This window comes from Psammomys obesus, unplaced genomic scaffold, assembly GCF_907164565.1.
Source record: "Psammomys obesus unplaced genomic scaffold, mPsaObe1.curated_primary_1811, whole genome shotgun sequence".
Taxonomy (NCBI): domain Eukaryota; kingdom Metazoa; phylum Chordata; class Mammalia; order Rodentia; family Muridae; genus Psammomys; species Psammomys obesus.
The window spans coordinates 4,794,229-4,820,031 of NW_026585685.1; the positions used below are offsets into that span (position 1 = coordinate 4,794,229).

At 39.5% G+C, this 25,803-nt stretch overlaps 1 protein-coding gene across 2 annotated transcripts in view; it reads right to left on the bottom strand.

Annotated features, from left to right (window-relative positions):
- The window catches only part of Magi3 (membrane associated guanylate kinase, WW and PDZ domain containing 3), a 199,338-nt gene that overhangs the window by 22,549 nt on the left and 150,986 nt on the right, over positions 1 to 25,803 (bottom strand). For both annotated transcript variants that reach the window (XM_055628767.1, XM_055628775.1), the window contains exons 8-15: positions 22,782 to 22,876; positions 20,690 to 20,878; positions 17,395 to 18,000; positions 15,544 to 15,575; positions 14,041 to 14,197; positions 11,014 to 11,105; positions 8,618 to 8,810; positions 5,470 to 5,652 (exon numbers count right to left, since the gene is read on the bottom strand). In XM_055628767.1, coding sequence (XP_055484742.1) covers positions 5,470 to 5,652; positions 8,618 to 8,810; positions 11,014 to 11,105; positions 14,041 to 14,197; positions 15,544 to 15,575; positions 17,395 to 18,000; positions 20,690 to 20,878; positions 22,782 to 22,876 — 1,547 coding nt within the window. The remainder of the gene's footprint in view (positions 1 to 5,469; positions 5,653 to 8,617; positions 8,811 to 11,013; positions 11,106 to 14,040; positions 14,198 to 15,543; positions 15,576 to 17,394; positions 18,001 to 20,689; positions 20,879 to 22,781; positions 22,877 to 25,803) is intronic.

Below are 25,803 nucleotides of genomic sequence, written 5' to 3' on the forward strand. Positions count from 1 at the left end.
GGCCTAAAAAGCTTTACTAGGACAGTGACTATTCTGAAAGAGAAAGAGAGACAGAGAGAGCGCCAAATGGCATCAACCAGACCAGAGGTTAAGGTACAATGAAGGAAGGATAGGGGCCAGAATGGGAAGAGAATAGATGAGTACAAGAGTGACAATCCCCAAAAAAGCTGGTCTGGTGGTGGGGTGGGCTTGACAGGCTCTTTCTCTGCAGGGGGGAGGGAGGGGCTGCTTCTGGAGTTGGAGGGCTTCAGAGAGAGCATGACAAGGCATATCACTGCTCTCTAAACTTGAAGCACTCCTGGTACTACTGAGTGTTGATATTGGTTCCACATGTCCTTTGACATCCCTGTGAAAGGTCTTTCATATTTTTCTTTTTCTTAGATTTATTTATGTGTATGGGTATTTTGCCTACATGTACATATGTATACCACACATGTGCCTGGTGCTCTTGAAGTTCGGAAAAGGGTGCTAGATCCCCCAGAACTAGAGCTAGAGATGGTTGTGAGCTGCCAGGTGGGTGCTGGGAACTGATCCAGGTCCTCTGCAAGAGCAATAGGTGCTATTAGCCTCCCAGCCATCTTTACTGCCGCTCTTTCATATTTCTCAAGCACAAGGCTAAATATCACAGGACTTGCCAAAACCTCTTTCATACAGCTTTGCCCAGGAATCCTCAATCCCCACAAAACTTCCGATGGCTTTTCTTTCTGGTGTTTTGGGGAGGTCTGTATCTGATCAAGCTTACTCGAAGTTCTGGGATAGCTCCCCTAGCTATCCCAACCCATACCTGAATCCCATGTCTTTTTATATCATGATTTCTATTTTCCTATTTATGGGCCACTGTTAGCTATCAGAGCTGGCTTAGGTTTGCTTGTTTGTTATTGGTGGTGGTGATGTGCCTGTGTGCGAGCGTGCGCACACCCCCGTGTGTTAAAGCTGTGTTAGAAATAAGATCCTCTGGCTTTTCTGAAAGTGCAGTGACGCCCAAGAGGGATCTTTTAACAAATGCAAGTCAAGTTTCACACACAGGGCTTGGTAATTGGTCAGAAGTCCAGGTACAATAAATCACACTTCTACAAAAAAATTAATTTGTGGGCTAGGAAGAAGGCTCAATTGGTAGAACACTTGCCTTGTAAGCAGAGGACCTCGATTCCCAGAGTCCACATAAAAGTGGGCACAGGGAGAGGAATACATGATTATAACCCAATGCTAGGGGTCCAGAGAGGGTAGAAGCCCTGGGGCTAGCTGGCCAAGCAACCTCCTCTAACGTGATCTCCGGGCCAATGGGAGACCCTTTCTGAACGGAAGTGCGCTGTGTCCCTGAGGATTACATCTCAAGTTTCCTCAAGCCTCCACATGCACACGCACACACGTAGACGCACACACATCCTTCCAAACACATATACACACCGGCATAAAAATTAATTTGTGTCTTTACATCTTTTTAAAATTCAGAAGCTACATGAGAATGGAAGGCTTATATTTATTGTTAAAGCCGATTTGGCTCTCCTCATTGCACAGAGCTGTGACTACTCCTCAGCCATGCAGGGCAGCTCTACTGCAGCTTTGCCTACAAGGGCCTTCCACACTCATGGGGAAATGTGCTGTCACAGCTTAAGACAAGTCCCTAAGCATCCAGGGCATCTTGTCAAGCAAGGTACCACCCAATGTGCAATAAGTGGCATTTGTACAGGAAACAAGTTTATATTCTCTGAGAGTTTCCTGGCTTAGGTCAGTGAAGTTACTAGGAACTTGGGTTCTTCCTGACTACTGACTGATATTAATGGTGCAGTATTTTTTGGTGGTACTGTAACTTAGGTTTAATTTCCTCAGTAAAACACTCCTTACTAGTGTTTCTGAACTGTAGCTGCAAGTGTCCTATGGACACTTAATAGACTTTCATTTGGATTGGAAAAGTTATTCTTGGTCATGATTTATATCCTTGATTCTGCTAAGATTACACCATGGTAGATTTTATTTTTCAATGGGGGACAATTACTGTTCAAAACAAGTGCCTTTTAGCGCAGATGAAATCAAGTACTTTGGAGTCCATTTTCCTTGCAAATAGTATAATTAGAAAAATGTCAGTGTAGTATGGGCCATGTTCTCCATGGGACATTCTGAGCCAGTTCACTAATAGTATAGCAGGTGGCACATTAGAAACATGTGGCACATCATAGGGTGGTCCTCTTGTGACCTCCTAAATCAGCATCTTAGAAAAGATCTACTCATACATAGTGTTCATTCTAAATCTCCCAAGAAGCTCCATGGCAGGGTTTGATCAGACCTGGGAAAGCTCCACACAGAATTAATCCCTGAAATCTCAGTGATTCCCTTTTTCCCACGTGGGCAAAGCAACAGCAAGGTCCCGTAGAACGGCGGCACGCAGCTGCCCACAGAACGTGTCTGGATGATGGAAGCGGTCAGATTCTGAATGTCTGGACACTTAGAACAGAGCTGCCAGCAGAGCCACCAGAGTAGCAAGAACCAACAGAGCACATGAAAGGTCATATCTGAACATTCTGAGTGGACTGGGAAGTTTGTCGTGATACTTCCTCAGAGGGCACACAGCTTCAGGTCTTGCCTTACTTTTGCTACTCTATAGTCTGTGGACATCTGCCGTAAAACTGCCTTTTCCATATATATCTACATTCATCTCTGGCCCCAACCTGTCTCACAGTCTGGCATGTCCAGCTGCTTTGGTCAGGTTAGTACTCCTAAACATTTATTAAAAAAAAAAAAAAAAAGACAGGAACTGGCAATGTCCCTTTCTCAAATAAGCCCTTTGCAAACAGAACTGAGAAGTGTGGGGCAGGAGTAGCACCTCTGAAGCACTGGCAAAGTGAAAGGAGCCATGTTGAAAGGAGCCATGTCCTTTCACCTAAAGCAGGGCTTTTGCTAAGCACGTGCACACTCGGCATTAAGACTCGCTGTGAGGACGCTGACCCGACCTCCTGATCGCAGACAAAGTCAACAGTAGGGAATCTTACAATTTCAAAACTGGTTACAGAGATGCCACTAGGAACTCTTTTTTGACACATGTCACTAGAAGACACGTTTACCTAGGAGAAAAAGTGATCTGTGTTGAGCAAGGTTCTGAGACAAGGCCACAAAAAGGAACAGGTGAGTTTTCTGCTTTTCCACAGTGCATACTCTCTCATAAAGCACGCCGCTGTCTCACACTGCAGTGGCTGCTCTGCCCTGTGGGTGAAAGCTCTCCATTTACACTTACCCCAGGGTTCTTCCCTCTGAATGAGACAAAGGGTGTTCTAAGAGGAAAGCTCCTGGTGACATTATTATCTAGCAGGTAAGGAAAATTACCAATTCTGACTTTGTCCCTTGACTAAAAACCTTGAGTATTTAGGAAGACCAAAGCAACCATCTGAGCCTAATATGTGTTCCCACTAATAACTAATGAGTTTCAAATACTCCTTTCCTGCCGCATTAGTTTTCACCTCAGCCTTATATTTGCATTGGGTTTTCAGATCCTATATTAAGTACTGATAAAAATTTTAAAGGTTCCCAATAGAGAATGCTGCTGGGTACTTTTATGTCATACCAAGTCACAGCTACTCTGCGGCTGAGCCAGGAGGCTCACTTAAGTCCACAAGTTCATGCACAGCCTAGACAACATGATAAGATGCTGTCTCAAAAACCCATCAACTTCCCCGTCCCATCTACCATCAGCCAGAGCCTATAGCAATGTCTCAGGTAAGTGAGCAGCAGCAGCAGGGACCACAACAAGCCGCAGCAGCTACCATAGGCTCCAGGACCTACATGCTTTATCACAGGCCTCAACATCAGTGAGACAAAGGTGTGAGCACTGTCCTTGGTTTACAGAAGGAACCACAGCTCTTGCAGGTAAGTAACCTGCCCTGAGGTTAAGATCACCTATTATTAATCTATATTGCTTTGTAGTATGGTAAACACTACATTCTCATTATCTTCTGCAGTGGTAGGAAGAGAGAATTTTTAAAATAAAAGTGGTCAGCACTTATCACATAGTGTAAAGTCTTTTACTGGGTTTATTAACCTGAATGTCTGGGATTAGATTATTATTTAGTATTAAAATGACCAATGTGACTTTCTTTAATAGTTATTTGTTTTGAAAAGTCTGATTTCCAATGATACTAATATCAAAACCATCTCTTCTTTCATATTTCTGACAGTTACATAATCATCTTCACAGCATCAATGACAGTTCTAGTTTCAAGTGTTACCATAGCAACTGCTCCTGGAAAATGGAACTAGTATCACTGAGCAGTGACCTGCTACTACGGTAATAACTCATCCATGTCACTGCATGTTCTCCTTTTATATGCATGTATTAATTGCAGCAAGATTTCTGCAGTTTCTTGAGAATGTTTTCTTTTACTTCTTTTCTCCTTTTACTAAGTTCTTAGTCACCATTTAGTTTAGTAAGATCTTCTACCCAAGATTTAATCAAATCCACTAGCAAAGGCAAAAGCATATTCGTATATGGCCAAGGATTTTCATTGTTCTGACTCAGAAAAAAAATAATTATTAGATAAGCATAATACAGAAATATCAGTGTGCTGGTTTTCACCTGCTATTCAATTGGATTTCAGAATCACAGTTAGGATTCCTATTTTTTTAGAAAACAGAGACAATGCAAACATTTAATGTGTTGAATCCTAAGTCTTGTGCTTACTAGATTAGCTCTTTCTTTTATATATACATTCATCCATCTCAGATATAAAATTCTTTTAACACTGGCTCAGAATATTAATTTTTAAAGGTTCTAATAAAATCTTACCTTCCAATGGAATATATATGAAAGGCAGGAATGTCTCTTATCATTCAACAAGAATGCTTTATAGTGAAATACAATTATTATTTAGCAACATGAAATAACTAAGGCATAATTGGGTCAAGATATTCTATTTTTCAATTTTACTTCTTCTCAACCGCTCACAGAACTTAATTCATTTCTGCTTTTACCATTTCTAATTTAGGAAATCTGTGCCCTACCAACTTAATTTTATTTTAAAAAGTTTAAATTCTATCTTTTTCTAAATTAATGAAATTAGGTCCCTGGCATATTTCCCTGGTATAGCCCTGGTGGAAACTAGACTTATTTTGTGGCATCTGAGATGCCAGAGAAATCTGATGGTTGAAAGTTTGGTTTAGATTGCCTAAATTTGGAAATTAGTGATTTACTACTTTAAAAAGCTAAATCTCAGCTGGGTGTGGTGGTGCTTGCCTTTAATCCCAGCACTCAGGGAGACAGAAGCAGGCTGATTGCTTTGAGTTTGAGGCCAGCCTGGTCTACAAAGCAAGTTCAGGACAGCTAGTGCTACCTACCACACAGGGAAACAGAGAAAAGCTGTGGGGGGGGGGGAGAGGAAGGGGGTTAAATCTCTAGGGCAATTACACACAGGTCTTAATTCATTTCATAAATTCAGGAAACTGGATTTTGAGGGAGAGATAACAGGATATAGGAGCCCTTACCTCCTGGAGGTGGCTTGCTTTTAGAGGTGAGGATGACAAAACCAAACCCTTCATTTTCCTTTCTCTGTAAGATAACATCGTAGGCCTCCTGCGGGGCAGGCCTGGCTGGGAGCTCCGACCTGTTCAGGCGAGGGGATCCATTCTGTGTGAAGGCTTGAGGGCTGTCATCCTCAGGTTGTTTGTCTATAATAAACATCGTTGATTTGAATATTTGTGGAAAACAGTCAGTGATAAGTATTTTAGTGCTGGGCTATAAAATAAATTTCACTTCTAATAACAAAGAACAGAACTGTAGCATTTTGTTCATCTTCCCTGGGGATCCTGGACCTGGTCAAAGCACAGGTGTAGGCAGCAGAGGGATCACCTGATGCCCAAATGCTTAAAATTCCCAACAGACAAAATTTATTTGACCTAATGTCATTTCGCTTTTGAGAAGTTCTTCAAAACCTTATAAGATAAGTTAGCTAAAAAGGATTGTTGAGCCAGCGAGTTAGCACAGTGGGTAAGGGCACTTGATACCAACATGCGTACAATAAATAAGTAAATAAATAAAACTATTAAATAAATAAAAAGTATTAAAATAAACAAATTATTGGACTTGCTTTAGTTCTATGAAGTTACAAAGTTTTATCAAAAGTAGATGATAGAAACGATATAATAAACCTCCTTCTAGAATTGACTATAATACAGTCAGTGGTTGACGTTCACAGTTACCCAGGGAGGTAAAAGCTCCCAGAATGCTGCCTTAAACTGTCTGCTATCTGTAGAGGATGCTTCTTACATAGGTGTTTTGTAATTAAGTTTCCTGATTGATAGGATCAGAGGTCAGCGCGGTACCCAGTAAGTAACAAGCTATCTGTGGGAATGGCAGGCTCTCCTGGGTATGAAGTCACATGAACTCTCCCAGCGAGGGCAGTCAGCCTCTGCCCTTTTGCTGCTATGCTATGATATACAAGAATTAGAGAATGAAATGGGAGCTTTAATTGATTTGGAAAGCAAAAAAACAGAAGAAAGGCGTGTTTGTGTGATAATTTGGTCAAATATCACTAAGATCCCAGTGTACTAAATTTGTTTAAGACATATTTATAAAAAGTCCCATTAGCTATTGCTTGTTGTAAATTTAGAATATAGCTGCTGGGAAAACAGCTCAGTAAGTAAAGTGCCTGGGCCGTACTGGGGAGGCGGAAGCAGGCAGATCCCTGGAGCTTGCTAGCTTAGTCTATGAAGAAAGTTCCAGGCCAGTGAAACACTCTGAAAAAAAGAAAAAGAAAAAAAAAAAAGACGATGCCCCACGGTTGTCTCTCTGTATACATGCCTCCCTACAGAAATGAGCAGACAGGCACAATTTTAAAAGAATATGGTTTAAAATCTCAACATAATATACCAACGTCCATTCACTACTGAAAAACAGAGGTGGGGGGGTCTTTTCCTATTGGAATGAATTTGCTAAGTCTCTAATAATATCAAATTACTATAAAACTTCATGGCACTTTTGCTGTGACACTCTTCGGGTTCTCATTCCCCACAAGCAAAGGGAAACAACACTGTGTGAAGACCTGCACGAGTCTCCGTGTGTTGGTGTTTACAAAGAGGCAGCCCTCTAGTCCTGCTGCTCCAGTCTAGCTCAGGGGCAGACCACAAGCTTAAGGTGCTCAGCACTAGGCTCAGCCCCAACACCAAAAGCGTGCAGGCGATGCTGGCATTCAAGCTAGGCAACACTGATGTCTTGTCAGGCACATTCTCTCCTAGGGCTGGGGCCGTAGGTTACAGTCAATGGATCAGAATCCATTTCTTCATAAGACAATTTCTTGTGCTACTAACCTATCTTTTTCTTTTTTCTCCCTTCCTTCCTTCCTTCCTTCCTTCCTTCCTTCCTTCCTTCCTTCCTTCCTTCCTTCCTTCCTTCCTTCCTTCCTTCCTTTCTTTTGGCAAGAATTCATTTATAAAAACCTATTCTGGGGGCTGGGGAGATGGCTCAGAGGTTAAGAGCGCTATCTGATCTTCCAGAGGTCCTGAGTTCAATTCCCAGCAAACGCAGAGTGGTGCACGATCATTTATAATGAGATCTGATAAGCAGGCTCTATGGCAGATAGAGCATTCATCTACATAAAATAAATAAATCTTTAAAAAAAACCCTATTCTGCTTGACATGGTAGCAAAAGCGGGCAGGTCTCTGTAGGCTAGCTTGGTTTACCCTCCTTCAGGCTAGCCAGGGTTATCCTGCTTTAAAAAAAAAAAATCCTATTCAGTACTCACAAAAGTACTGAAAAGAAACTACAAGATCTGTCCATTCTATTGTCATGGTCTACACTGCAGGCTCTGCAATTAAAAGTTTTAATCATAGACCCATTACTCACTGTGACCCTTGTTGTGAAGACTGTGGTGTGAAGAACAGTCACACCCCAGAGTCTTGGGGGCCCGAATGAAACAACTCACCCATCTGACACATAAGAAGCATCTGTAAGCGTCAGGTCGCATTACACCAAAACTTGCTTTTTCAGTGCACATGAACGTGTCTTGCAGGCTCAAATGGGGGCTGGAGGCTGACCCTGCATGCCAGGTCTTTCTCACTAGCCTGGAGCTTACCAATTAGGCTAGACTGGCTGCCAGCAAGCCCCGGGGAGCTTCCTTCTCTGCTCCCCAGCAACAGGATCATAAATCCTGGAGCCATGCTTGGCTTTTTATGGGGCTCTGGGGGTAGAACAGAGACTGGTCCTCACACTTGTAAGGTAAGAACTCTACCGCTGAGTTCTCTTCCCTGGCCCTAGACCAACTTTCTAAAGTGAAGTGTTCCACTATCTGTGAGATTTGGGGATTTCACCTTTTGATATATTCAGGTAGGGGTTATCTTGGTATTTTGAAATAATAGTATTTATTTACTAAAAAACCCACTTAAGCCAATATGCCCATTTACAGTAACATATTGGTAAAATCAACGAATACGATAATATAACTTAATGTAGCAGCCCAAAATTTATTTCCACTTTGGAAGAATATTTCTGGATCCTTTACACTACAAAGCTTTCTGTAATGGGCCCTAAATTACCCCCAAAGGGTCAGCATATATACTGCTGAATATTGTAGAACAAGCTATAAAACCAGAGAAAGTGGATCCCTAACTTCTCAGTGATGAGAGAACTTTACACACCTCCGCAGAAGATCTTCCTCCTGACAGTTAGTAACACATGGCCATTGCGAGCAGCGGTGGTCATTAAGTCCAAGACTTGCTTGTGCGATTTTCCTTTAACAGGAATCCCATCAATGCACATCAATTCATCGGCAGCACGGAGCCGACCATCCTTTTCAGCTGCCCCCAGGGGAATGATGGCTCCAATATATATCTGTAAGATGGCAGGGCACAGGTTGTCTGTACAGTTCACTAAGATCAGCTGAACAGTTAAAGTCCTTGTCTATGGAAAGCCATACTTCAGAAAGGTGGTGTTTCAGAAAGTACATTCTGCAAAGTGGTACTTCAAATACCCACACTGTGTCATGTAATTCTAGATCCTCAGGGTTGAGCCCAAGGAAGAAAATACAAAGTTGCTTAAGAACTTAGAAAGTACCTCCAAGTTCTCCACCACTATAATGTAACAAAACAGACAGGCATGCTAAAAATTAAAAAACGCCAAAGAGAAAGATTCTCTACACTTTGTTCACTGTGAGCGGGGTCATTCTTCTGATTCTCCCACATATACCATGGCCAATGATACAATTTCTGAGCATATAACCAAGAAATAGTTCTTGTTCCTAAAATGTCAGAGGTGCAAGGGGCCGAGGACCGTCTGCTTCCTGTGGAAAGAGCTAGTTCATTCTGCCCTCCAGAAATTAGAACCCTATAATTGTATGCTAGCTTTAGAACTACTAAAACCTGACATTTAGAAGAGAAAGGTTATTCTCAAATTGTTGAAGATAAATTCTAAGTGAACACTGTGACTCTCAACAAAATAGAAGGCAATAAAAAACACATATGCTAGCAAAACCAGACTATATGACATTTGCTCTGTGCACAGCAATGGGCTTTAAATTCTACATCTCTAATGATCACTGTCATTATAAGCTATATTATTAACTATAACATATGCTATAGATCTGATGCTGTACTCAGAAACAGAAGCCTTTTGTACTTAAAGGACTTCATTTCTAAGAATAACAATGCAGGACTTTTATATTATAAGTAACACATGTAAACGTGTTCTCAAGCTCTAGATTGTAATACCTCTCTATCATGCAACACTAAGGCAAAATGTAAAATCAAAACCCACTGGCTTTACTTTCTAAATTAACCCACATAAATACAATTCTTGACTTTAAGTGCTTCATAAATATACCTCTGTGTCTTCTGGAAATTTAATTATTTTGTATTTCATTAATATCAGAGCTAACAACAAAACAATAGGTGATGTGTTGAACCTTGTGCCAACTTTCTATGGAGTATTCTGAAGACTAGCTATTGAGGTAAAGTAGACACTGGAGCACAGGTTCTGAGGGGAGAAAAATGCTTTAGACTCTGTGTAACAAAGGCAGAGGTAAATAATAAGTCTAAGTTAGCTTTTTCTCTGATTCTATGAATCAAACTCTGATACTAGGAATCATTCCTGCTAGTCACATACAGATCTACCACTGAATTACAATTCTAGTTCCAAATAAGCTTTGTTTATTTACAAAGAACAGAAGTAAATTAATTGATGTTAAGTTTAGAACTAAATATTTACATTTTAATGTATGGGTTTTTTGTGTTGTTTTTTGAGACAGGGTTTCTCTGCATAGCCTGGCTGCCCTGGAACTTGTTCCATAGACCAGGCTGGCCTCGATCTCAGAGATCTGTTAATGTCTGGTTTTAAGCTTAAGCCACACTGTGTCAACCTGAGGAACAATGACATAGAAATGCTGTATTCATATTAATAAAATTATTATTTAGAGAAGGAGAAACCCTAGCAAACTTAAGGGAAAAAGGAAAATAAAACAAAAAGTCTAACTGCAGAGGTCTAATGAGCAAAGCTCCTAGCAGACTTTGTTTCTGAAAGCTTAGTCCTCAGCGATGTCACTCTTGAGGAAAGTTATGGAACCTTTGGAGCTTTGCAGGAGGAAGCGCGTCACTGGGAGCAGGTTTTGAGAGTTTATAACCATGCCTCTCTTCCAGGTCACTCTCTGCTCCCTGCGCGTAGATGAAAATGTGACTCTCCTTTGGGAACCATAGGCCAAAGAAATTCTTCCTTCTCAGTTGCCTTAATCATGGTACTTTATCACAGGTGCAAAAAGTAACTAATACAACCTGTGGTCCATCAAATCTCTATTTCGGAAGGTCAACTAGCAGTGAGCCAGCTGTGATACTCACACCTTTAATCCCAGAAAGGGAGGCAGTGGAAGTCCGATCATTGTACTCTAAGGCCAACCTGGTCTACATGAGGAGTTCCAGGACAGAGGGGCTACATAGAGTGACACTGTCTCAAAAAACCCAAACCCCAAACCAAAATAACAAAAACAAAAACACCCAAACAAACAAACAAAAACCCAGGAGATCAATACCCTACAGTGTGCACTTACAGACTGGTCAGGTCCATCTCCTCCCAGCACCCTGAAGCCAAACCCTGATTCTTGTTTCCGAAGAAAAACATCCAGATCTTTGGTGTTTGGTGCTATGAAAAATAAGAATATGTAAATATAGTTTAATTTAAATGGATTAAAATAAAATTAAGCTCAATGTTTAATAGAACAATATTATAGAGCATTCAAAACACTATAATCTCAGAACATTTGATATGTGAAAATTTGTGTGAGAGCTTAAGGAAGTTCAGGTATAAATTCCTGTTTCAAAAGCTAAACAAACCTGTGTGAAACTGATTAGGTACTTACTCTACTCCCCTTCTTGCAGTATGACACTGCCACTAGCTTCTAATGTTGTCCAGTCAATATTACATTAAGTTCAGAATTAATCAACTGATAGTGCAAATGATTTAAACAAACATTTAAACAAGTATTTTAAATCCTAGGGAAAAAAGAGCTTATAAAATTCCTTATTTCTACTCTTAAACGAATATCTTTGTCTAAGAAAAATATCTTACCTGAGCTATTTACTCAACCTAAGTGTGTAAAACGTTAGTACTTTTAAAGACAAGGAGGAACAGGTGTGTGCCTCTTGATGATGACATTTTCTAAGTTACTAAGTTACTAGGGGCCTGAGTAACTCACTGATGACCTGAGAGTTAAACTCAGCTGGACTTCCCCAGATGCCAGGCTAACCCCCACAATCTTGTCCCTAAGGAGCTGGTTGCATTAATGAGAATATTAAATCAGAAAAATCAAGTTTATGTCCAAGATTCAACCTCTGGGAAAATATTAGCTTTACTCATAGGTAAGACACATTTACTAAGGAGAAAACAAGAGAAACTGCCAGGAAACTACATAAAAAGCAAGTGAAATAGGGTAACTTCCTGGCGATTCCTCGGAAGCACTCTCTTGAGGAATACTTCCTGCCAGACTCCTGGAACTTTAGGGGCAGAGGTGGGTGGCATGGTGGAGCATGTGCTCACCATGAGAGGAGCAAGGTCATAAGTCTAATTCAGCAGCAACAACACAACACCCCAAAGCCCACCAAATAAAACAATGAAATTAGATGAGCTGGGCTGACAGGAGGGCTCAGTGGGCCACTTGCTGTTAAAGCATGCAGAAGTAGTGAAGGGAGGGAACCATATCCACAGACTTGTCCTTTGACCTCCACAGCCACAGGTACCACATGTATATGAGGACACACACACATATACACACAGTGATAATAAACTGAATTTAAAAAGGAAGGAAAAGTCATGAATCAAACTCGCTCGTTTTATAGCGTGCCCAATGACACTGCAGAGTTTATACCAATATTAAGAATTATTAGACTATGACTGGACACCCTGCAGAAAGGACTCCTACACAGTTACATTAACTGAAGTTATTGCTTTGCTGTGCTCGTAGCTGGCCTGGCTCTCACCTTTCTGACTATGGCAGGCAGGTATGAAGATAAAGAGGTGCAACTAGTTACATATACAGGAGGTCGGTTGCATTTATTATTCCTTTTACAATGCAGATAGTTTTAATTCTTAAAAGCAAGTAAAATTTCAAAAATCAAATCTCAATAACCCTGAAATTTGACTTCAGACAGAATATGTCATCAGTAACCAAATCAGTGTAAAAGCAGACGTCTTAATTGTATGCTTTCTCTTCTCCTCTCAGCTCGCTCCTGTAAGAAGTTCGCTGGTGGCCTCCCCTTCTTATGCACACCACACTGCATCCTCCATCCGTTAGCCAGAAAAATCTAACCCACAAACCCAGCAGTTTTCCCAATGGCTAAACATACTCTGAGGTTCTCTTTTAGACAGCAGTCTCAGCTCCGTCATGTGCTGCGCAAAATCTGTGCCTCTCTCTTCCTCTGGCTTCCCTCCCAGTCACAGCCACACTGCCCATCCTGGGGAGCACAGGCCAAGGAAGCCAGTGCACACATGCTCCTCCCTCTGCCTTGTTGGCTTCCTCTCTGAAGCATTCCCTGCTACTTCCTACTGTTCATGCCAATAAACTGCCCATGTCCTACTCTGCATCCCAATTTATCCAGTTTATCTTTCTACCACTGTCCCTGCTAGGATATATGTACTTATTCGGATTCCCGAACTTCGGGGTTTTGAGCCCAGCACACTTATATTGTGCCACTCTGCCTGCACTATAAGCATTTATTTGATTAGGTATTTGTCTTCTTTTGGATCTAACAAAATTTCTAGGTACAGATACCAGTTTTTCTCTGCATTGCTATTTACCTAATATGGTATCTGGTGGACAGCTTATATTTAATTCATGGTTTTGAAAAAAAGGAGTGAATATTGAACATACACAGAAAAGGCTCAGAATCACATTAAAATGAGAATGAAGGAATAATTTCTCAATACGCTTGTAAAGGATGAAAGGGTTCCATTTTTTATTTTTTAATTTTACTTTTTTATTAATTACAATTTATTCACTTTATATCCCAACTGTAGTCCCCTCACTCATCCCCTCCCAATCCCACCCTCCTTCCCTCTTCTCTTCCCATATCCCTTCCCCAGTCTACTGATGGGGAGGTCCTCCTCCCCTGTCATCTGACCCTAGTCTATCAAGTCTCATCAGGTCTGGCTGCATTGTCTTCCTCTGTGCTCTGGTAAGGCTGCTCTCCCCTGAGGGGGAGGTGATCAAAGAGCCAGCCCTTGAGTTCATGTCAGAGACAGTCCCTGTTCCCCTTACTAGGGCACCCACTGGAGACTGAGCTGCCCTGGGCTACATCTGTGCAGGGGTTCTAGGTTATCTTCATGCATGGTCCTTGGTTGGAGTATCAGTCTCAGAAAAGACCCCTGTGCCCCAATTTTTTGGTTCTGTTGCTCTCCTTGTGGAGCTCCTGTCCTCTCCAGGTCTTTCTATCTCCCCCTTCTTTCCTAAGATTCCCTGCACTCTGCCCAAAGTTTGGCTATGAATCTCAGCATCTGCTTTGATATCCTGCTGGATAGAGCCTTTCAGAGGCCCAAATTGATCTTGTTACATGTTTCCCTGAAATATTCCACAATTACTTACGTTTATCTTCATATAAAATCTTAGATTTCAGGTAGACCTCAGAAGGATCCAATTTCGGGGACCCTGACCTGATAATGCTGGGCGGAAAAGGCATAGGCTGGGGAATAGGCTCATTTATGGTCTCCAAACTTCCTGAATTTTCCTTTGTATCTGTTTTCTAAAATGGAAATAAAAGGACCTTACTTAGTATTTTAAAGATAAGATGACTGGTTATTTGCTAAAATCGTGGTGTGAACTGGAAGTGTTAACTAAGTACAGTTGTATAGGTGGCAAACGTTACAGAAAGCCGGTCATATGTCCTAGAGTTCACCCCACATCCACGTCTATTTGGTTGACACACATTCAACTTACATCATTTTAAAAGTTCATGATGATTCAACTGAGGAGCTCTGGTTTTACGATTAAGCACCTTTACCACCAAGACACAAACTGACTTGGAGATGAAGATAATTAAATACAAGGTGGCAAAATTTCTAAAGAAAGCAAGGGCAAAGTCCCACCTCCCATGCACTAAATCTAATTTTCCAGTGAAGATGTTTAAGATAACATTCTTTCTAAGAAACTGGGTTTCAGAGTGTTTCCCCTCCTATTCCAGATGTATGGCAAAAGCTCCATTGGGCAATACAAATCTATCTGAGAGATCACCCATGCTGGGCAGTTAGTCAGAAAAGAGAAAACAAAATACAAAAATAACTTTACCAAAGTAGTCGGCAAAATTATTTCTTTGTTTTATTTATCATCAATACTTATGTGGTCTTTCCTTTAAAAAAACTATGACTTTTCAGAGACCAGCTTTCTATTCTACAAAGGCCAAACCATTAACTAACCTAAGGTTTTAAATATATCCACAAATGTTATGCCTGGCATAGTTTTTTCTACAATAAGCTTGGTACAACCATTTTAAGATCTACTTTCTCTAAATGGATCTTTAAATAGGCTTTTAAGTTATTCAGAGAAATAACAAAGAAGATAACATTTCAGATCTAATAGTCTTTATTACTTGATATAAGAAGATTTAGTTCAGAAGGCAATAATTATTTTGGAAAGTTTTACTTAGTCATAAATGCAAGATCATCTAAATCCAGGTATTTATATCTCCATGAAATTATGATCAGCTCCTATATCTTCTCCTTGGGTACCAGCAAGAAGATGTATTAATACTTGCCATCTGTCCTAATATTTAGCTACTTCTTACCTGGTTCCTCTGCAGCAAACTATAAGGATGTTTACATAGATTCTCCAACTGCCCACTTCACAACTTTGAGAGTGGGTCACTGGAAAACTGGGCCTCTAGTGTTCTTCCAGCAGCAAGTCTTAACCAGTCAAGCCTTCACAGGGAGTTTTCTACCAACTCCTTAGGGTTTCTGATCTAAGGCTGGGGCAATATGCCTCTCTCTAATGTCTCAAGAGCCATTTCCATAGCAGGAGGCTACTCTCCAGAGGGAAGTAATGCACCTCTTTCAGGGTGTGGGGAAAGCATTGGAGGACCACTACAGTACTCACCATTTTGGCAGTTTTAGTTGGTGAACGAGGACCTAAAATTTAAAAAAATATATACATAAATAAAAACAGAGGAAATGTTCCTAGACCAAACATTAACAATGTCTTTGATAAAAGTTCGGTTTTCAGTAAGCTAATATAATAAACTGTCTAGTATCAATTATGTGTCAGACATTAGACATCTATTATCTTCAACTTCACAACATTCTTGAGGTATAAAGCTGGAACCGTTTAATAGTTAAGGTTCCTTAAATCACAGAAACAGTAAGCAGAGAGTCAGAAAACTGACATCAACTCATCTAATATCAAACCATGGTCTCTGTATTATATTTGTTAGAAAACTCTCAGGCACTCACACAGTTTTACTCAAGGGCTGAAGTTTTTTTTTTAAATATTTTTTTAATTTTAATTTTTACTAATTATACTTTATTCACTTTGTATCCCCCCGTAGCCCCCTCCCTCTTCCCCTCCCAACCCCACCCTCCATGCATGCCCCTCCCCGAGTCCACTGATACGGGAGGTCTTCAGGGATCAGATATTTCTTTTAAAGATCTATATCTATCTATCTATCTATCTATCTATCTATCTATCTATCTATCTATCTATCTATCTATCTATCGTGAGTGTGTATACACTAAACTAGCTTGCCATCTGTTCTAATATTTAGCTACTTCTTGCTTGGCTCCTATGAAACAAACTCAAAGGATGTTTACACAAGTCTTCTAGTTGTCTAATACATGGAAGACAGGGCTGTTAGTAACGTTCACATATGGAGGCCAGAGGAAGGCACTGATGTTCTCTACCACACTCCACCTGGTCCTCGGCCAGAGGCAGAGGCAGAGGCAGAGGCAGAGAGAGAGAGGCAGAGGCAGAGAGGCAGAGAGAGAGGCAGAGAGGCAGAGGCAGAGAGAGAGGCAGAGCCCTAGGCCATCTGGAAGTCAACAGGCCTCAATGACCCTTTCCTCTGCCTTCCGAGCTAGGGTTATAGGCATCCATGGGCTTCCTGGGATGTTATATTGATGTTGGTATCTGAACTCTACTGAACTACCCTGTCAACCCCATCACAAAGATTTGTTTTTAAGCCTGACTCTGAGCATACCGTACTATATCACCTGGAAAAGACTGAAGAACAAACAAGCAAACAAAAATGGCGGGGGTAGGGGGAGAAATGAGAATAACGAAAAGCTCTCCTAAGAAGTAAGATAATGTTGTCCCCCAAATATAAAAACTAAGCATGGACTTAAGAAAGCCTACTGAAATGCAACTTTGTAGTTAGTTCTTAGAATTAGATTTATAATGTCCAGGAATAGTTCATGTTAGTTGATGTTGAAAACTGAAATGTTTTCACATAAGCACTGTGAAGTTAATTAATATTTACAAGAAGATTGTAGAGCTTAAGATCCAGGATAGGTTAACACCTCCCTGATGTTTTACTCATACACAGAAATGTTAGCATTTCAAATCTCTCATATAGTGCAGAGTTCCTGATGAAGCACCACTGGCTAAAAAGGCAATTTCTGTTATTGTTATCAACGGAGAAAATGAAATTAAGAGGATGTATTTTAGTTGACGTAGCATAGTACCATGACGCTCTCTAATCTTTAAAATTATAAATCAGATTTTGAAAAGATTATCACGATACAGAAATTATATTCATAACGGACATGAATGAAACAACTAATATTCAACACAGAGCTAAAAGAGATACTGTTGCCAAAGCATGGAGACAGAGGCACAAGAAAAATGCACACTAACCCTGGGAAATATGCTAGTAAAAGACACCTGCCCTGTGAGGGAGGGCAACGATGAGGTATAAACACTCTGAAGGAGAGCCGCCCCTGTGTTGTTACTCACCTCCTCTTAAGATAAGCAACGGAACATCCGCACCTACTGGGAACTGCTTTAGTACTTCTACGACCTGGAGATGTGTTAAATTCTGCACATTCTGATGGTAAATTTCTTTGATGATATCTCCTTTTTGAAGTCCTTGACACCACTGGCTATCCAATATCATTTTCACCTTCTGTCCAGTCGGGCTATCAGCAATTGCAAACCCAAAGCCTTTGGGGCCCTTAATCAGAGGGATAGTCACTAGTTCGGGCTGGGAGCTGCCCGATGATGCCAGGGATGCCCTCTGTTCACTTAAATCTGATGGACCATTGAGACCATCACTGGCCAAGATTTGTCCTGATTTTCCATTCTGATCCAAAGCCATTGCTCCTGGTTTAAAATCCTGAGTATTCGTGCATGTTTCTCCCTTTGTTAATGACTGTCCATTGATGACAGGGGTAGCAGCAACAATGTCCACAACAGGATCTTCACTGTCATCAGGAAGTGGATAACCACGGCATAAAGTAAGGTTGACATACTGGTTGATAGGTACCAACTGAAACATCTGGACAACATCTGCATGGGTGTGACCAAGGACACAGCTGCCATTGATGTCTACAATAACATCACCTGATAAAATATAATCATGTTAAAATATTAAAACCAAAAAGCTTATCTTTTTGTTAGGGGAAAGAAAAACAAACAAAATTTGAATTCTGAAATTCTCTAAGTGTTCATAGTATTAAAGAGAGATTTCCAATACATGTTATTTGCTATGTTATGACTTTGCTCTGGAAAGTATTTACAAATGTCTGCATCTTGTAGGATTTATCTTTAATATTTTCATTTCTTTTCTGTGTGCCTATGTCAACATATATGTCACATGTGTACAGGTGCCAACAGAGGGCAGGAGAGGGTGTTGGGCTCCCTAGAGCTGGGGTTACAGGGAGCCATTAACATCGAAGCACTATAATCACAAACTCAAGTCTAGCATTTAAAAACCCTCCAAGTTTTATTTTAATTGGTAATGTACTTTTTGAGCTATTACTAAGTGGCTATTGAAACCTCAGCACAGGGTGGGTATTTAGCAGATACAAGAAAAAACAATTCCACTGGCTACTTGTACAAAAAACTTATTCTTAAATGTCTCTTAATCCATTCTAATAAAAAGAAGAGTAAGATTAGAAGGACATTAGCTCATTGCCTATTTCACTTTAGGATCTTTTCTGTAGAGATTTTGTCCTTATTATGAGATTGATTTCAATTAGAAAAAGCAGCAGCAAAAACAACATCAAGACAAGCAATGACTACATTTTTAAGATGCTGAAAGGAAGATTAATTAATTCTTCTATGATTAATTTTGTCTTCATCTCTTACTATGCTCATTTTGTAGAATCATTCTACAGAATTTCAATAGTTGGCAATTTTTTAAATATCACCTTGACTTTTGAAATTAGTTATCCAAAAACAAAATAAAATAAAATTTAATTATCTCATCGATTTGCTTTCATACCATATAATTATTTAAAAGGTTACTGACAATAAAGCTGCTTTAATTTGTTCTTATTGTACCGAGACTCAAAAAATCAGGTCACCTGGTATTGAAATTGTTACATAGGCTGGAGAGATGGTTTAGCCTGTAAGAGCACTGGCTGCTCTTTCAAAGAGCCCAGGTTTGATTCCAAGCACCCACATGGCAGCACACAGTCATTCCATTCTCAGGGGATCTGACACCTTCTTCTGGCTTCCACCGGCATCAGACACTCACATCACGCCCCGGAACACATGCAGGCAAAACACCCACACACATGAAAAAGCTTTTTTTAATGTTACTTTGTAGAAATTTGTTTCTAATCTAAGAGGAACAGAAATTGGATTAATTAGAAATAAAGCTTTAAGTTTTATCCCCAAGTGAGAGTTCCTAAAAGTTCCTAAAATCTTTACAGAAGCATTGAATTTTATGCAGATTAGCTAACAGTTTTAGGTGAATGAGAAACCATATTATGAAATTTTGGATTTTATCTATTTATGCTGTATGATGTACTTCATGAACAGGTTGAAAGGTTAAAATTGAAAACCAAAAAGGAAGCATTTTCTATTAAGATTAAGATCTTTAGAGTTTATTAAATTTAAAAATAGAAGTTAAGTTAAATATAACTTTCAATTATTTTAGGTTTCTTTTTTAAAGTTTCTATTAATTCACTGGAAAGTACATGGAAGATTCTATAACTTAATTAAAAGTAGTCTGATATTTGTCATGAAAAGTACAGTAACAACTGATCCAAATGTAGGTCCATATTACAACAGTCTGTGAAATAACAGATGTTTTGAAAAGTCCAGCGAACTCTGCAATAAGGAACCTCAGTGGAACACTGAACTCTTTGGAAAACAATGTGTAATCCACCACAGTATCCAGTAATTTGTCTCGAACCTCTTCCAGAGTCTCCAGAAACAATGTCAGACATATTAAAACATAAAAATCACTGAGAAAATTAAATACAAGACAACTTAAGTATTTATAGTTACATAAAAATAGTGATGTTTGTGTCTCTAATACTTAACATAGTACTTGAGTTTTACTAACAAGTAACGCCAAGGAAGATAAAAAGTGAGTTAAAAACTACTAAGAATTTCTTTGTTATCACTATAAACATTTCAATGAACTATTTTCCAAAAGAAATTATAAAGAGATGTTAGAGAGCTACAAAAGGACCTTATAGGAGCTGGAGAGATGGCTCAGTGGTCAAGAACACTGGCTACTCTTCCATAGGACCCAGGTTCAATTCCCAGCATCCACATGACAGCTTACAGCCATCTTTAATTCCACTTTCAGGGATCTAATGCCCTGTTTCCAGCTTCTTTGAGCACCAGGCACCTACATGGATCACACACATACACACAGGCAAAACATCCATATACATACAAAGAAAATTTTTAAAGTACTCTATATCAAACAATCAAATGATCTTCTGAGATGGCTGTTAAGTATTAAGTTTCTTACAGCCACAGTCTTATATCTGAGATGACTATCAAATATTAATTTTCTTACAGCCAAAGTATTATCTAACAATTATATAAAACCAAACATTAATTTAATAAAAAACATGTTTTATCTAACATTTCTTCTTATTATAAAAACAGCCAGCCACCTTCAAACTAGCAATGTATTTAATCTAGGGATAAACTATTATAATACAGGAATCTCAAGATTCAATTACATAGTTTATTCTCTCTCCTTCTGTCCCTGCCCCCAACATCTCTTTTCTGTAATTTTTGTTAGTATATCTACTCTTGCAGTAATTTTGGAAACTTTTCTTACCTGGTGCAATTTTCCCATCCTGAGCTGCAGGGCCATCTTTGAGCACATTTTTCACTTGTAGGAATTCATCAGGCCTATCTCCACCGATAATGGTAAAACCAAATCCCATTGTGCTTTTTTTCAGTGATGCTCGCACAAGGACACCTTTAAGTTGGGACGGGTCCCGAGTGAAGTGTGATCTTTCCACATCTGTGTCAAAACAAGAATCAGATTTAAAAACAAAAATAATTATACTGAATAAACTATATGTAGTCAATTTTCAATATGTTTGTGTATGTTAAGTAAAAATAACAATAAAAAGCCCTAAAGAAAAGGAGCCTCAGATCTCTGAAGGCATAGAATAGTTAGGCTTTAATAAATTAAATACTTGGGGGTGGAAAGGGAAGTAATTATGAATAATACCTTTGTAGGGTTTCTTGACAACCTTCAGAAAGGTAAAGCACCCACTCTCTCTGCTCCATGGCCTTCTCTGTGCTTTCCCTCACCCATACCTTACTACAGAAGCCTCCCTCTAGTCAGCCTTTTTTTTTTTTTTTTTTGCAGTTTGAGTTATTTACAGTCAGATGAATTCTGAAAATATTAAACAGAAATAAACTATAAATTTTAAATTGTGTCCTGTTCTGAGAAGTGTGATGGAATTTTGTGCTTCCTCAGTCTATTTCATCTGGTATACAAATCATCCTTCCATTCAGGTAATTATGCTGTATATACTAACACTTGGTAGCTGATTATTAGCCATTTGATTTTTAGATCAGTTCTTGTGGTACCACAGCACCCATATCCCAGTAATCCTTGTTTTACTTAAAAATAGTCCCAGGGCATAAGGGTAGTGTAATGCTGGTGATTCGGACCTATCGAAGAGTAACTGGAGTGGTTACTCCACTAAGTGGAATGGTTAGGGGTTAGAGCGATGGCTCAGTGGTTAGGAGCACTTGGTGCGCATGCAAAGGACCTGGGTTTGGTTCAGTTCCCAGCACTCACATGGTGGCACACAATGCCTGTAACTTCAGTTCTAGGGAGCCCAACACCCACTTCTGACCTCTGTGGGCACTGCACATATGTGGTAGGCAGACATACGTGCAGGTAAAACATCCATACACATAAAGTGTTTAAAATAAATCTTTTTAAAAGGTTAAATTTATCAAAGGTATGTATGCACAGGAAAAACAACTTACACAAGGTTTAATGCTATTTACAACTTTAGGAATCTACTGTAGTCTTGGAATGTATTCTCACCAGATAAAAGGTGACTCAATTCCCACTGTAATGATTAAAGCTATCATTTATTGATCACCACGTAACAAATAGTACTACAAGCACTTTATATTTATTTACATACATGTGGGGCATATGAGAAGTGCTCAAAAATATGTATTAAATTGAACATGTTTGCTAAGCTACATGCAAAGCTTAAGGAAGACACCTATGTTTTGCAGAGTACCTACAAGAAAAAAGCTATTTTTCTCACAGACAACAGAGTGGGTCATACTCTATTCTACAACATAAGCAGAGACGGTTGTCTGTAACGACACATAGAAGAAAGACAGGAGACAAAGGAGGGTGCCAGCAATGAGACAGGGAAGTACTTTGGCAGATTTACTTAGTGTTGATTAGTATTGGTTAGTGGAGAATCTTGTAGATTAAATCTACATATCTCACTTAAGTAGTCAGCATAGAAGCTATAATGAGCTACAGAGCTAATACTGAGCCTACTTCAAACATAAAGAAACAACCTAAGCCATGCCTTTAATCCCAGCACTCAGGGAGGCCGAGTCCGGGTTAGCCAAGGCTACACAGAAAAACCCTGTCTCAAAAAACCAAAACCAAAACAAAACAAAAAACAAAAAAAACTAATCTTAAAAAAACTCAACCTCAAATTCATGCAATTTCATATTTTTTATTCAGTCATGACAAACATCTCAGTATTCTCACAATGTTCAAATGATTTTGCAAAAAAGACTATATCTTTTACAGAGGCAAAACTCTCTCTGTTGACCTTCGAAGATTTAGCAATAAAAGGTTCAAATTCACTTTTATTAACTTACTATAAACATTTCACATTTTATTAGAATGACCAAATAGGAAGTTCTACCTGTTTTTGCAGAATGAATTTCAGCCTGTCCTATCTGCTTTTTCCTTTTGGCTTCCTCCACTGGGTTTTCAAACTGAGTTTTCTGGTTGAGGTGACTGTAAAATATAGAGAAATATACAGTTCAGATTTAGGTGAAAAAGTTCCATTACTTTTCCTAAATAAAACATCATGCTATTCCATCATGAAGGCTAACGAGTATGTGCCCTTAGGAAATGGAGCAGAGAAAGGCTGACAGAGATGGTGGAAGACCAGAAGATGACTAGAGGTCAAAGGTTCTGAAGCTTATGTTAGGGCTTTCCCATGGAACCCACCCCACTACAGCAGAAATTCTTTTCCTGAGGCAATCAGAAGTACTGGTAATGGCGAGCTAATCTTTTTAAAGGCAATTAGCAGCAGAAGAATCTTTCAAGTTTCTCCAAAATAAATCAAGCTATTGAGCTACTCCTGAGATACCGGAGTGTAAAGCCTCTGGAACATTTCCCAGCACATTACTTCAGTATCTTTCCACAGATTTGCCCACGTAAACTCAGCATCACTCAAGAAAGTGACTTTCTTTTCTCATAGTTGCAGAACAACTCTGGTTTTACACTTCAGTTTCCTTACAATTACATAATAAATTAGTTAAATAAATGTAACATAATTTTAGTGGGCTTTTGTGACTGAGTACATTCACAATTGACTCTTAGGAAGCTTAGACCTCTGGAGGAAAGCAGAGGGAGCCTGGGGACAGGTGAGTACCCAGTAGTCCTCCATAAACTACAGGCTTCCATGTGTTCCATAGGGACTGTAGCACTGACATGATCATTATTTAAGACTGAAGTCATGGCAAAATAATAAAAACTAAAACTGATGTTTAAAACCATGATGAAGCATAATTAAGAGGCCATGTGATCATATTCAACCATGCCACAGGACAATGATATTTCACCAAATGATGTTTTCCACTAAAAACTGCTTTAACAAAAAAATAAAATTACTGAATGCCAACAATTAAACATCAAACCATGAGAATTTCAGGATATGGTTATCTTTCTATAGATCGATTATTATACAATCTATGTAAACAAGGAAGCAAACAATGTTCCCTTTGCTACCTGCACTATCAACATGAAACAATGAAACGAGCAACTATTATAGCAAGGGGTGTTAGTGTTCTTTTTAGTTTGTGCTTTAAAGAAAATTGCCTTTATTTTATTTTATTATGTGCCACATGTGTGCTGGTGCCCTCAAAGGCCAGAAAAGAGCACTGGATTGCATGGAGCTGGGTAGTTGTGAGGCACTGGGATCCTCTGGAAAAGCAGTACATGCTCTCAACTGATGAGCCATCTCTCCAGCCAGCCCCACCTATCCGCTCCCCACCAGTACATCTATAAAAACCCATAAAGATTAGCACTTAGAAAGACATGACCCTCTTCAGGGAAGAGTCTGCCTGCCTCTTATGTCATCAGCCAGAATGACTGATTTTGCCACAGCGGGTTTACAACAGTAGTGATTTGTGCTTCAGTCCTTTGTGATGTGTGCAAGAGAGAAGAGAGAGGCAAATGGATACTACTCTTTTCCTGAAAATTCTTAGATAAAAAAATATAACTTTAGTGGAGGATTCAATTGCATTTATATTAGACAATATGAAAAAAACCACCCTCGACACAAATCAACGAAATACCCTTTACTGTTATTTATAAGCACATATTAAGATGAATAGATTTATTTGTCTAACCATGAAGGAGGCACAACCTCTAAACAAAGAACTTCATAAATATAAGAGAGTATTAGAGATGGTCAGAAAAGTTCAGAAGGTGGCTAGATAAGATGATTAAATACCTAACATATACTTTGCAATGTCATCAGCATTACAGTTTTGTATTTAATACCTAGATTTTAAACATTCATCAGAACAAATTCATGAATAATGAAGAATTCATGAAGAATATTGCGATATGAAACCAGATACATTTTTTTGGTTATTGACTAAGTGTATTATAATTCTTAATACAATACAAACAGGATAGCATTTCTCAACATGGAAATATTTCTTGGCTATTGAGAGGGCTCAGTTGGTAAAGATACTTGCCCCTGGTCCCTGGGACTGACAATGAGGAAGAAGAGAACGGTCTCCTGTGAACTGTCATCTAACCTCTTCAGCGTGCTATGGCAGGCCCTCCGCCCCATTTTTAAAATTAAGTATGTCTACAGAAGGCCTGCCATTAAATTTTAGAACAATTTTGTTTCTAAAAAACCCATTTTAGAATCTCATCTTCTTACAAAAAAAAAAAAAAGACTGAAAAACTGAAAAACTGCCACTGCAGTTGGTGTTACTACTACGAGATTCCTGCCAAAAGCAATCATGGTGCCATCTGGTCTAACAAGCTAAAAGAGCCAAAGAGTAGCCATTCAGGCAACAGCTCTTTATCTCCCCCAGTAGACTCACTGCATGTTACTACAGTTGAAATTCAAAATCCAGTTAATCTGGGATGGAGGCCACACTCTGTAGTACAGCTGACTCAGTGCTAATGTGCATCTTGAGTACAGGCTGTTCCTCTAAATCTAATGAATTATCCTCCCGTAAATGAGCTTGTTCTGAGAGCAATCCTATGGAGTCACGATGCTGCTCTCACTTGTACCTCAGGTGGTTTCACACACCTCCATGACGACGTGGAGTGGGGGGTCACTTCAGGATGTACCCTAAAGCTGCCTCAGAGTTGTACCCTTGCTTAATGGGAACCAGGTCATTCAACTAGAGATACTATAACTGGCAAATGACTTTCACCTTTTGACCAAGTATCCAAATTCACTTGGAATAAGGAATTATGAGAATCACTGTCTCAGAGATGCTCAGCACTGTCCCTAGCAGATAATAGTTGATTGAAGCCCAATTTAAACAGGCTAAACTGCAATGGGAAGAAGAATCCCACACACCTCTTTCCGTCAGTCTCCAAATCTGCCTCTGACTTGAAAAACAAGTTGTTTCTTCCTTCAACTACCCTCAGGGAAAATAAAACTATCAAAAGAGCTGCTGTGTATT